General features: G+C 38.5%; 1 protein-coding gene across 2 annotated transcripts in view; it reads left to right on the top strand.

Annotated features, from left to right (window-relative positions):
• The first annotated feature begins 3,430 nt into the window (after nucleotides 1-3,430).
• The window catches only part of SLC38A11 (solute carrier family 38 member 11), a 56,160-nt gene continuing 46,160 nt past the window's right edge, over nucleotides 3,431-13,430 (top strand). Inside the window, exons 1-3 of one of the 2 annotated variants that reach the window (XM_014786028.2) lie at nucleotides 3,431-3,469; nucleotides 3,935-4,052; nucleotides 5,840-5,914. In XM_014786028.2, the coding sequence (XP_014641514.2) occupies nucleotides 3,431-3,469; nucleotides 3,935-4,052; nucleotides 5,840-5,914 (232 nt within the window). Of the gene's footprint in view, nucleotides 3,470-3,934; nucleotides 4,053-5,839; nucleotides 5,915-13,430 lie in introns of those variants that run through there. The other variant, XM_087434945.1, reaches the window with a different exon arrangement.

The raw sequence follows: 13,430 nt of genomic DNA, 5'->3' as shown, positions 1-13,430 counted from the left end.
TATTGTAAACTCTAGGGCAACCATTTAAAAAAATTTTAAAAAGAAGACAAGTACAACTGATACGCTAAGAAAGGATAGAAAATGGAATCAAACAAAATCCTCAACTGAAACCACAAAAGACAGAAAAAGTGTGGAAGACAAAAATAGGAACAAAGAACAGAAGCAACAAACAGAAAACAGTAATGAATGTGGTAGATATTAATTCAACTATATCAATAATCACTTTGAAAGTCAGTGACAAGGCAGAGATTGTCAGAGTGGATCAAAAAACAAGACAACTATATTTTGTATACAAGAAGCCCATTTTAAACATAAAGACGTATATAGATTAAAAGTAAATGGAGGGAGATAGACTATGCTAACACTAATCAAAAGAAAGCAGGAGGGCCGGCCCTGTGGCTTGGTGGTTAAGTGCGCGCGCTGCAATGCTGGTGGCCTGGGTTCGGATCCCGGGTGCGCATTGAGGCACCACTTCTCCCTCCATTCTGAGGCCGAGTCCCACATACAGCAACTAGAAGGATGTGCAGCTATGACATACAACTATCTACTGGGGCTTTGGGGGGAAAAAATAAAATAAATAAAATCTTTAAAAAAAAAAAAAGAAAGCAGGAGTAGCTATATTAATTTCAGACAGAGTAGAATTCAGACCAAGAAAAGTTATCAAGGATAAAGAGGGTATTGCGTATGATAAAGGGGTCACTTGTCCAAGAAGTCATAACAGTCTTTCACGTGCATGTGCCTAATAATGGAGCATCAAAATATGTGTGGCAAAAACAGACAGAAATGCATGGAGAAATAGATGAATACACTATTATTGTTGGAGATTTCAACTATATTAGAAATGGACATATCCATCAGGCAAAAAATCAGTAAGGATATAGTTGAACTCAACAATACAGTGAACTGGATACAACTGACATCTACAGACTACTTAACCCAACAACAGCAGAATACACCTTCCTCTCACGCACACATGGAACATTCATTGAGATAGACAACATTCTGAGCCATAAAACACACCTTAACAAATTTAAAAGAATAGAAATCATACAATGTCTGCTCACAGATCACAATGCAATAACAGAAAAATAGCTAGAAAATTCCAAATGTTTGGAGGTTAAACCACACACTTCTGAATAACATATGGGTCAAAGAAAAAAATCTCAAGAGAAAGTTCAAAATATATTGAACTAAATTAAAATTAAAACAAAATGTATCAAAATTTGTGGGATGCAGAGAAAGCAGTGCTCAGAGGGAAATTTATAGCATTGAATGCATATATTAGAAAAGAAAAAAGATCTAAAATCAATCATATAAGCTTCCACCTCAGGAAACTAGAATAAGAAGAGCAAATTAAATCCAAAGTAGGCAGATGAAAAGAAATAATAAAAATCAGAGCAGAGATCAATGAAATTAAAGACAGAAAATCAAAAGAGAAAATCAATGAAACCAAAAGCTGGTTCTTTAAAAAGATCAATAAAATCGATAAGCCTGTAGGCAGGCTAACTAAGAAAAGAAAGAGAGGGCACAAATTACTAATATCAGAAATGAAGGAGGGGATATCACTACAGACCCCACAGACATTAAAAGGATAATAAAGGAATGCTATGAACAACTCTATGCCTACAAATTTGATAACCTAGATGAGATAGACCAATTCCTTGAAAGACACACAAAACTCACAAAAAAGAAATAGCAACTATGAACAGGCCTATATCTATTAAAGAAATTGGGGGCCGGCCCATGGTGTAGCAGTTAAGTTCAAGCGCTCCACTTTGGCGGTTCAGGCTTCACCGGTTTGGATCCTGGGTGTGGACCTACACACCGCTCATCAAGCCATGCTGAGGCAGCACCCTACACAGAGGAGCCATGAAAGACCTACAACTAGGATACACAACTACGCACTGGGGCTTTGGGGACTAAAAAAAGAAATTGAATCACTAATTAATACCTTCCAAAACAAAAAGCACCAGGCCCAGATGGATTCACTGATGAATTCTACCAAACATTTAAGGTAGAAATTATACCAATTCTCTACAATCTCTTTCAGAAAATAGAATCAGAAAGCATATTTCCCAACTCATTCCATGAGGCCAGCATTGGATAATAACAAACCAAAGACATTACAAGAAAAGAAGACTACAGACCAATATCTCTCAAGAACATAGATGCAAAAATTCTCAAAAAATATTGAATCAGTTCAATATTGTGCAATTCAATACTGTTCAATTCAAGTAAATTGAATCATAAAAAGAATTACACACCATGGCCAAGTGGGATTTATCCCGGGTAGGCCATGCTAGTTTAGCATTCAGAAATCAATTAATATAATCAACAGGCTAAAGAAGAAAAATCACATGATGATATCAATATACACAGAAAAAACATTTGACAAAATCCAACACCCCTTCATGATAAAAACTCTCAGGAAACTAGGAATAAAGGGGAACTTAACTTGATAAAGAACATCTACAAAAAACTTTCAGCTAACATCACACTTCTGGTGAGAAACTCGAAGCCTTCCCGCTAAGGTCAGTAACAAGGCAAGGAAGTCCCCTCTCACCGTTGTTTTTTCTATGGGCCTGTTTCCTCACTGTACAATAAGAGGGGTGAGTAGGTGGTCAATTATGATTCTTTGTAGCTCAGATATTCTAAGTACCTTCCCTTTCCCATCCCCTTACATCACACCCCACCCGTTTTTAAGGTTTATTACCTGAATCCATTATCAATCCATCTTCTTTTCCCCTCTTTAAGTCTCCTTTTCTGAAATGTCACCAGGAAACATGTGACCAAAAGTACACTGAGTAATCGTTTGCTAAAATTCTAGAAAAGTTTTTGTTTGTTTGTTTTCTATTTAAAATAAAAGTCCTACAATTTCACCTGCCATCTCTGACGTAGAAGAGTGTAGGGAGGAGGAGGAGGTGCTAATAGAAAAGATGCTCCGTGGGAGCAGAGGTGCTGCTGCGTTCTTGCCTGGGCATCAGACTCCAGCCAAAGAGCAACTAACTTGGAAATGGCCTAAAATGAGGCCATTGTAACTCTTCGTACAATCTGGGCAGGGCAGCGTGGGCGGAACAAATTGTACTTTGCATCTGGAGGTGGGGGGTGGGGTTAAAAAGGTGGGGTGCGGGGAGCGAAGGCTGCCCAGATCAGAAACATCCTGCAGCATCTCTGCATGACGAGGCAGGTGCATTTGGCTGGGCAAGCTCCGAGGTGAAAGCGCCCCGGGCTGCGTCAGCCAAGCGAGCTCGGGGCTGCAGCCCGCGCGGCCCGCGGAGGTGGGGCCAGGGCGCAGGCAGAACCGCTCGCTCCAGCTCTGCCGCTGCGCGCGGACCCCGGGTGTGCGAGGTCGCGGAGGAGGCTGGCCCCGCCAGAGTGGGCTGTACCCAGACCCGACAACCGTCCACCTGCTGAGGACCCCGGTGCAGCCATGGGCTACCAGGGACAGCAGCCCGTCGTCCGGCCGCAGGTAAAACTGGAGACTGGGGCAGGTTCTCAAGTTTCATTCACCCTGCTGCAGAGGTGGCTGCCTTCGCCTAGGGTCTTGGTTTAGCACCGCGGAAAGTTGTCCGGGAGAAAAAAATTCGCTTTGATCTGACTTTTTTTTTTTCTTGGCAGGCACTTTTCAATATAACCCTTTTAAAGTCACAAAACCACATCACTGGCATCCTAACAGATCTTGTACTCTTGGGTTCCATGCAACAGTCCGTGAACTTGGACATTCTAGGATGGAGTTTGTTTACAAAGCTCTGTTGAACTACTAGCTATTATTGTTACTCTTTATTATTATCCTCATCATTTTCTTATCGTTATTGACATAACATTACTACTACTAACATCGTGTTAGTCTCCTACATCGCGTATTTGTCTGATACTTTTCTAATTCTTTGAGCTAGTAAATATTTGCTTAATTGCCATTTTTATATTAAAATAGAGCAATCTAGATGACAGAGAAACCCTCGTTTCTGAACATGAGCACAAAGGGAAAACTTGTCGTCAGTCGGCTGCTGTTTTTAATGTTGTCAACTCGATTATAGGATCTGGTATAATAGGTAAGTGTTTTGGGTGTTTTTTTTTTTTAATGAAAAGGTCAAATTTAAGTCTCATAATGTTGCTAGTGTTCATTGGTTATTTTTCAAGGAAAAAATCTTAAGTGATAAAATTGGTAATTTTCTTCCTTTTTAAAAACCTTCCTTTTTTTCCCATGTAACCATAAACGTCACATCAGTCTCTTTTATGCTGAAGATGGGGTTGCGGTTCACCCTCCTTCCACATTTGAGAGCATCCTCTATATGTGGCAGATTAAGGTGGAGCTGCATATGGGCGACGATGAAATTTTTTTTCCATAGGCTTCGTGGTCAATTGGTAATGTTACCAAATTTACTTTTTTCTCCTCTTCTTGAAGTGTGCGCTATTGTTTGAATCGCCATTCTATGACCTTCTAGAGGTGTAAAATCTCCAGATATGAGGCAACATTGGAGGTACAAAAAGCGTAATGTGTAAACATAACAATCTTGTGAAAAATTAAATCCATACAATATTTCCTTACCTATCTCTATAGTATTAAATTTTAAAGCACAAATTTATTATTATATATTAATTTTAAATATCATTTAATCAATAAATAGAAATTGGTTAAATGAAAACGTGTGATTTTTTTTTTTTAACAAAGGAGCCAAATAATCAGAATTGAAAGAAATGAGCAGCTCATATTTTCCTAATTTGAAGCAAGGGGGAAATTCTGACAAAATTAAGTGCATTGCATTATAGTCATAAAGGCTTATTTTTTCAGTGCTTATTATTCTTTTTGTTATTTGAAAATATCCAGTTTAAGAAAAACCAAGGACAAAACAAAATTCTGCAATACTCATCGAGAATATTACTTTTTCTATAAAGTTTTGACATTTTAGTCATGGTCACCTTGAAAGTTTATCTGGATTGAGTCATTTTTCTTATGTTTTACAAGTTGATGCGTTTCTTGATTTTATTGTTTCCATATATAGACTTTTTTTTTTTTTCAAATAATACATAAAATGGAAGTACCTGAGGTGAAGTAGTAGCAAGAAGGGGCAAGGACTTGTTTGAAGTCCTGCCTCCCTGTACCACGGCAGTGTGGGCAGCTCTGCTTGGCAGAATTCCAGACTTAATTCCTGATGTGAACAATGGAAGTTGATCCATGTCAGCAACAAAAGTACCTCTTAATTATGCTTAGCAGGGCTTTTTAAGGGAAAATTTTTCAGAGAGTAAAAATTCTGGGTGGAGATATTTTAAATATATTTTATTTTAAATATTTTCTTGTCCATAATCTAAAATCATCTATTTCCAAAAAAATTCATAAGAAATAATTTTATATACCCCCTTCAGCTTTATAAAAAGTACTTTGCCACCTCATTTTTCTCTCCTTTTCCTACATGGTTACCTGTTTTCAGTCCAGAGGGGATCTTTCCTTGTATCCCATAACCCTTCTGTGCACTTGTCCTCTGCTTTCCCAGCCAGCACATAAGGAAAGCTGTGGGTCATTCCTCTCTGCGTTTTCCAGGTCATATGTTCCCCTTATTATTTGTGTGAACTGGCATCTATTTTTCATTTACTGCTTTCTTATTCTTATTCCATCACCTCATAAACTTGCTCTCTTTACACGTCCTTACTTACAACATTTTATTCTGAAATAAGTATTAATATGCTAACATTAAATTTAGTAGTCATGTGCACTGTTTACAACTATGCCATATGAACACTTCAATTTATTTAGCCTATTATATATAGGAATTGGGGAAAAACTTCTGTATTTCTGTATGTTTTATTAATGTGATGGGTGGGGCATCTTATGTTTTTTCAGGATTACCTTATTCGATGAAGCAAGCTGGCTTTCCTCTGGGAATATTGCTTTTATTCTGGGTTTCATATGTTACAGGTAAAATACCATATGATTGCTTATTCCTGCAAATGAAATTGTATGATGACTATTTTACACACACACACAGACATGCACACCCTGCCATTGAATTTCCTAATTAAAAAGTGCATCCAAGAATCCTAAAGAATTTAGACATTTGTGTCTGAGGAGATTTACTTTTCTTGCTAATCCTCTGAACGGATTAGAAAGGCATTATATATTACCAAGCCTAAATCCTTCTCATGTGCCTTTTTCACTTTCTGCAGAAAGTGGTAGATGGAGGAGTCATTTTAAAGGCTGATTAATGCTGAGAGAGACTGTGCTGTGAAAGTGTAGACGTCAGGGCTTCCTTTCCCACAAAAACCATGGACAGGTGCACACGAATGAGCAAGCTTTTCCAGCTATGTTTGTGCACGTGGTGCTCTACCAGCAGGGTTAACCACCCCCTCCCCACCTGGCCCATGCCCTCCCAGGCTCCCTGCCTGCCACTCCCTTTAAGTGCAACAAGAAGGTGCTTCTACATCACTTCTTCTCTTCTGATTCCCTCTTTTCATGTGACATGTTTATTCACACCCACTTTTCATGTGACATGTTTATTCACACCCACGTTTTGCCACTCCCCCTGTCTAAGTGCAGGCTTTACAACTCATAATCATCTCCTCTTCCTGTTGTCCGCACCCCTGCCCTGTCAACCCACCAGCTCACCTCAGGACAAACACAGGGTCTCTCCTCTACCTTAGGATCACTGTGAAAGAGGCAGCAATCACGAACAGACACCACCTGCCGTGGCTGCTGCTATGGCAGACGCGCTATGTGGTCACCTAGATGCCCTTTTACCAGGTAATGCAGAACACCTCAGCTGCCCTCTTCTCCAGAGTGTTGACCTAGGCCTCAATGGCACTGCCTTCTTGTGAGGTTATGACCCCTAGCCACCATTTCTCCACAGCCTTCAGCCAATGACTGATAGAAACCCCAAAGCTGGGCTCCTTGTCTCCAGGAGGGACCAATGTGTGAGCTCCAGAGCGCCACCACCGCAGGGCTAGGCTGCAGCTCGTCTCCACCTGAGACTGCATCCTTGCTGAGCTGTTTCCCCTGCCCTATCCTCTCACTCCGCTTCTCCTGAAAGCACTCCCTCAAATCCCTCGCCCAAGAATCTCTGCCTCAGCTCGGCTTCCGTAGACCCTGACCAGATACCCTCCTTCGTAAAATCTCAGGCTTCCAAGGCCAGCCTGTAACTCTGCTATTTTTCCTCTGGCCAAGGAAGAGAGAGTAAAGCATGCGGTAGATACCGAAGTCAGAGCTGCAGAGGCACTGGACTCTCTTCCTCCCTGCTTTCTTCTCACCACCCCTGCTCCCAAAATCTAAGCTGCTTTTAGCTTCTACAGCTCTTAATTTGCAGTTTAAGACCCATAACTTAGTAATGTGGGACCCATAACTTTGTGCTTATTCAGAATTGCTGGTGTTTAAAAATTGCATTCTATTCTTGAGAGCATTTATCACACTAAAAAAAATCCCATTCAAGGATTTACCCTTGATGTTTTTAATTTCCTGTTTCCCAGTAAATCAGCACTGACGAATTATTAATTTCCACCCGGCATAATAACCATGGCTTATTTAAGTGCATTGTAAATATTTACACACATTGCAAAACCAGTAGATAGAAAAAATTAAAATATATATATCACCCAAGGATTCAATACTTGAGGGGAATGGACAGTTTACCAAAGCCAAATCACATTATACATAAATAGATCATAGTGTGAGTAACTTTCTCAACGGATGCTATACATAAGCCTACAGCAATGACTGTGAGCAGTCCTTGCAAAGTCGTATACTGCAAAGTTACTCATCAGTGGAAATTAGCTGCTCTTATTTTAGTCGCATGATCAAAATCCTTAAATAATTTTGATAAAGGATGACCACACAGAAGCAAAAAAAATTATTGACTATGATTCATTTTATTTCTTTTTTAGTCTTTTAAGAGCACAATCTACAAGTAAGGTATAATACTGAACTTTTCTTTAAATTGACACTGTAACTACACATTGGCTTGTCTCTACAATTATTCTTTTGTCTTTTTAAGGCTTCTGATGAGATATGTCCAGATCAACAGGTAGCTTTTCTAAATTCTGTTTTCATGTTTGTGAAACGTCGGAGAGCAAGAAAGAATGATAAATAGTTAAGCAAATAGCTTTATTTTAATTTGCTTTAAGATTTTCAAATTTGTTGATTAGAGTAAAATAATTTTTATTGTCCAAGCATACATAATGATTTAGAAAAAAATTTTCCTGTTGAATAACATAGACTCATTCATGGATTATCTAAAATTTGCAAACAGTGTATTTAAAGTGAGATCAAAATGTTATAGTGATTGAGATTTCTAAAACTTTTAAGAGATGTATTTATAGCCTGTGTTTTACAAGTACATTAAAGCACTTATTATTGACTAAATTCTTAGCAAATTGCTAACATTGAGTAATACATTTTGAACTTCTGTGAAACTCAGCATTCTCATCTCAAGCATATAGTTCTTCACCAAAACTTTTCAACATCTATGAAATTGGTTTCCACCCCCTCTCTGTTACTCAAGTTCTCATTGATTCTCTTCCTTGGTCAATAAGTTACTGTTCAATTTTCCTGCCTTTAGCATCTGTCCACTTTCTGATCAGTCCTTCACATTGCTGCAAGAGTTATCTTTATAAAATCTTGGCCTTATCCCTGTTACTCCCCCAATCAAAACATTCCAAGACTCTATAATGACAACAGAAAAAAATTGTTGCATTCAAATTTCTTTCTAGTTTGGCCACAGTCTGCATTTTTAGCCTCATCTCTCACTAATCTAACTTCTCTTTCACCTTGTCACCAACGCTGCCATGTGTGGAACTTATGTGTTAGCCATTCTGGACTATTCCATTCCCTACCTATAGAATATACTTTCACGCTGCCTTCCCATGGGTAGTCTCCTGCTTGATATTCTTTTTCTTTCCTACCTGGTGAAACCCTGTTTATCCTTCAAGGCACTACTCAACTCTTCTATGAAGATTTCCTAGTTTTAAACAAAGGAAAATAATTAATTGCTATATCCTTTGTGCTTACAGACTATTTTTAAATATATTTATTAGGTCATTTATCACATTGAATTTGAATCAGTTATGTAGACATCTAGAAATCTTGCTATATTGATCATTGATTCATTCCACAAATATTTACTGACACTGATGCTATCATAGCAATGAAGGACATTATTCTCGTCTACGTGAAGCTCACAATGTGGTGTGTCAGGCAGACAAAACCACATAATTATAATACTTCATGAAAAAATACCATAATAAAAATATGTGCATGATGATAGGGATACTGGCATTTAACCCAGCCTCAAAGGAGCAAGCATGTTTTAGGGAGGAAAAGACACCTCTACTGACTGTTTATGAAAAAATGTGAGTGAGCAAAGAAAATGGAAGGGTTCTCTGAGCAGATGGAAATGTGAAAATGCAAAGGGAACTGTGTAAGTGAATCAGTCTGGCTAAAGTATAGGGTTGATGTTGGTGAGTGGAGAGAGACGAAGTTAGAGAGGTTTGCAGAGGCATTTATGAAGGCTTCCGTGTAATGATAATCATTACCATTTCCTGAGGACTGGCTTGATGCTGAGCATAGTGCAGCCACTGTACTTAAGCCTTCTGACTCCATGAAGTAGGTATTCATGTTCTACTTTTATGGAAGAGGAAATTGAGACTTTAATAGGTTAAAATGACCTGCCCAAGGTCTGCAGTTATTGGCAGCAGAGCTGCGATTTTGCTTAAGTGCATGGATTCGGGGCCCAGACTACCAGGGTCTGAGTCCTGACTCTTCTTACCAGCTCTGTGAAGTTCGGAATTTGCTTAACCTTCTGTGCCTCTCTTTTCTCGTCTATTAAATGGGGGATAATAATAGCGCCTACTTCGGATTGTTGTGAAGATTAAGCAAGTTAATATACGTAGTATTTAGAAAAAGGCCTGGCACACAGAAAGTATTTGCTAGTATTTTTGTGGCTATCATTATTATTATCATTGTTATTGGACTTCCAATGTAATGCTTTTTCCACCACCACATGCAGCCTATAGAAAATAACCAAAAATAACACAAGTTCTCATTCATTTTGCCTGTGTAACATGCAAGGCATTGTAGCAGACATTTAAACATCATAGTCCTCACAGACTCTTCCAGGTTGGTGTATTGCCCTACTTGACAGATGAGACTCAGGAAATTCAAGTCCTTCACCTAAGATCACACAGCTAATACGTAATTTTTTTCTGCCTCATGAAAAGGAGTTGATTTTTATCCAAAAGCATTAGAGGATTCTCCTGGAGGATTTTAAGCAGAAGACATGAACAGGTTTACGCCGTGGTTAGATCCATCTGGTAGAAGAGGAATGTCACGAAAGTCCTGGTAGAAAGGGGATGTCAAAAATGTCTTGATGGAGGGCCAGATTGGTGCATGGGAGAGCTAGTAGCAGGTTTTGCAGTAATCTACGCTAGAAATGACAAAGGCCTAAACCCTAAAATAAAGCAGGTTAGAAGGGCCGGCCTGGTGGTGTAGTGGTTAAGTTCACATGCTGTGCTTCGGAGGCCTAGGGTTCGCTGGTTCAGATCCTGGGCATGGACCTACGCACCACTCATTAAGCCGTGCTGAGGCAGCGTCCCACATAGAGCAACTAGAAGGATGTACAACCACGACATACGACTATCTGCTGGGGTTTTGGGGAGGAAAAAAGGAGAAAGATTGGCGACAGATGTTAGCTCAAGGCCAATCTTCCTCAAAAAAAAAAAAAAGCAGGTTAGAGATTAGAAATGAGGGGGTACAGTTGAATAATTTATGATGCAGTAGTTAATGGACTTGGTGACCAAAGGAATATAGAAGATAATGGATAGAAGTCTAGGGCAATTCTCAAGTTTCTGTTGATACTATTCACAGTTTAGAGAAATGTGGATGGAGAAGCAGGTTCCAGAACAAACATGTAAATTAGAATTTGGACGTTTAAAATCAAAACTCCTATGAGATCTCCAAGTTAAAGTGTTTATTAGACAACTAGATGTAGAAATCTGGAGTTTTGGAGGAGTCTGGGCTGGAGATACAAATTTGGAGATTAGTAACATCGTATGAAAATTGAAACCACAGGCATGAATAAGATCACAGTGGGACATCTCAAAGAGTGAGAAAAAAGTCTAAGAATCCAGGGTTTGAGCAGAGTAAAAGAAACTAGTGAAAAACTGAGTATAAATGACCAAAAAGGTAGGAGGAAATCCAAGAGAAAGCTATGTCACAGAGGCCAAGGGAAGATGGTTGAGAAAGAGGGGAGTGGTAAACAGGAAAAAAATGCTACCGAAAGAGCAGATAAGATGAAAGTTTAGGAAATATCAGTAGGGTTTATCAACTTGGAGCTCATTGATGAACTTCCTTTTTTTTTTAAATTATTTTATTGAAGTTGTATTGCTTTATAACATTGTGTAATTTCAGGTGTACACTGTTATATATCAGTTTCCGTGTAGACTGCATCGTGTTTACCACCAATAGACTAGTTTTTATCCGTCAGGATACATATGTGCCCCTTTACCCCTTTTGCCCATCCCACCACCACCACCCCCCCCACCCCACCCCCGGTAACCACTAATCTGTTCTCTTCATCCATGTGTTTATCTTTCACATATGAGTGAAATCATATGATATTTGTCTTTGTCTGGCTTATTTCACCTAACATAATACCCTCAAGGTCTATCCATGTTGTTGCAAATGGGACAATTTTGTCTTTTTTATGGTTGAATAGTATTCCATTATATATATACCACAACTTCTTTATCTCTTCCTCAGTTGGTAGACACTTAGGTTGCTTCCACATCTTGGCTATTGTGAATAATGCAGCAATCAACATAGGGGTGCATAGATCTCTTTGTATTGTTGATTTCATGATGATAAATAGCCAGTAGTAGGATAGCTGGATTATATGGTATTTCTATTTTTAACTTTTTGAGAAATCTCTGTACTGTTTTGCATAGTGACTGCACCAGTTTGCATTCCTACTAGCAGTGTATGAGGGTTCCCTTTTCTCCACATGCTCTCCAACATTTGGGTTTTTTTTGTCTTAATTATAGCCATTCTGACAGGTGTAAGGTGTTAGCTCATTGTAGTTTTGATTTGCATTTCCCTAATAATTAGCGATGTTGAACATCTTTTCATCTGCCTATTGGCCATCTGTATATCTTCTTTGGAGAAATGTCTGTTCATAGCCTCTGCCCATTTTTTGATCAGGTTGTTTGTCTTTTTGTTGTTGAGAAGGATGAGTTCTTTATATATTTTGGAAATTAACCGCTTGCCAGATATGTGACTTGCAAATATTTTCTCCCAATTGGTGGGTTGTCTTTTTGTTTTGTTCATGGTTTCCTTTGCCTCGCAGAAGCTTTTTAGTCTGATGTAGTCCCCTTTGTTTATTTTTTCTTTTGTTTCCCTTGCCCAAGCAAACATGGTATTTGAAAAGATGCTGTTAAGACCAGTGTTGAAGAGTGTGCTGCCTATATTTTCTTCTAGGAGTTTTACGGTTTCAGGTCTTACATTTAAGTCTTTAATACATTTTGAGTTAATTTTCGTGTATAGTGTAAAATAATGGTCTACTTTCATTCTTTTGCATGTGGCTGTCCAGTTTCCCCAACACCATTTATTAAAGAGATTTTCCTTTCCCCATTGTATGTTCTTGGCTCCTTTGTCGAAGATTAACTGTCCATAGATGTGTGGTTTTATTTCTGTGCTTTCAATTCTGTTCCATTGATCTGTGTGTCTGTTTTTGTGCCAGTACCTTGTTGTTTTGATTATTATACTTTTGCAGTATATTTTGAAGTCAAGGATTGTGATGCCTCCAGCTTTGTTCTTTTTTCTCAGAATTGCTTTGGCTATTCAGGGTCTTTTGTTGTTCTATATAAATCTTAAGATTCTTTGTTCTGTTTCCGTGAAGAATGTCATTGGGATTCTGATTGGGATTGCATTGAATCTTTAGATTGCTTTGGTGGTATAAACATTTTAACTATGTTTGTTCTTCCAATCCATGAGCATAGAATATCTTTCCATTTCTTTATGTCTTCTTTGATTTCTTCCAATAATGTCTTATAGTTTTCAGTGTATAGGTCTTTCACCTCCTTGGTTAAATTTATTCTTAGTTATTTTATTCTTTTTGTTGCGATTGTAAATGGGATTGTATTTTTGAGTTCTCTTCCTGCTAGTTCATTATTAATGTGTAGAAATGCAACTGAATTTGTAAGTTGATTTGTACCCTGCAACTTTGCTGTAGTTGTTGTTTATTTCTAATAGCTTTCTGGTGGATTCTTTAGGATTTTCTGTATATAGAATCATGTGGTCTGCAAACAGTGAGAGTTTCACTTCTTCCTTTCCAATTCAGATACTTTTTATTTCCTTTTCTTGCTGAATTGCTCTGGCCAAAACCTCCAGTACTATGTTGAATATGAGTGGCAAGAGTAGGCACACTTATCTTGTTCCTGTTCTCAGAGGGATG

The sequence above is a fragment of the Ceratotherium simum genome, chromosome 9 (genome assembly GCF_057802395.1).
Source record: "Ceratotherium simum simum isolate JZ-2026a chromosome 9, ASM5780239v1, whole genome shotgun sequence".
Lineage (NCBI taxonomy): Eukaryota > Metazoa > Chordata > Mammalia > Perissodactyla > Rhinocerotidae > Ceratotherium > Ceratotherium simum.
The sequence above is the reverse complement of the archived record's forward strand: the minus strand, read 5'-3'. Positions and strand labels throughout refer to the sequence as shown.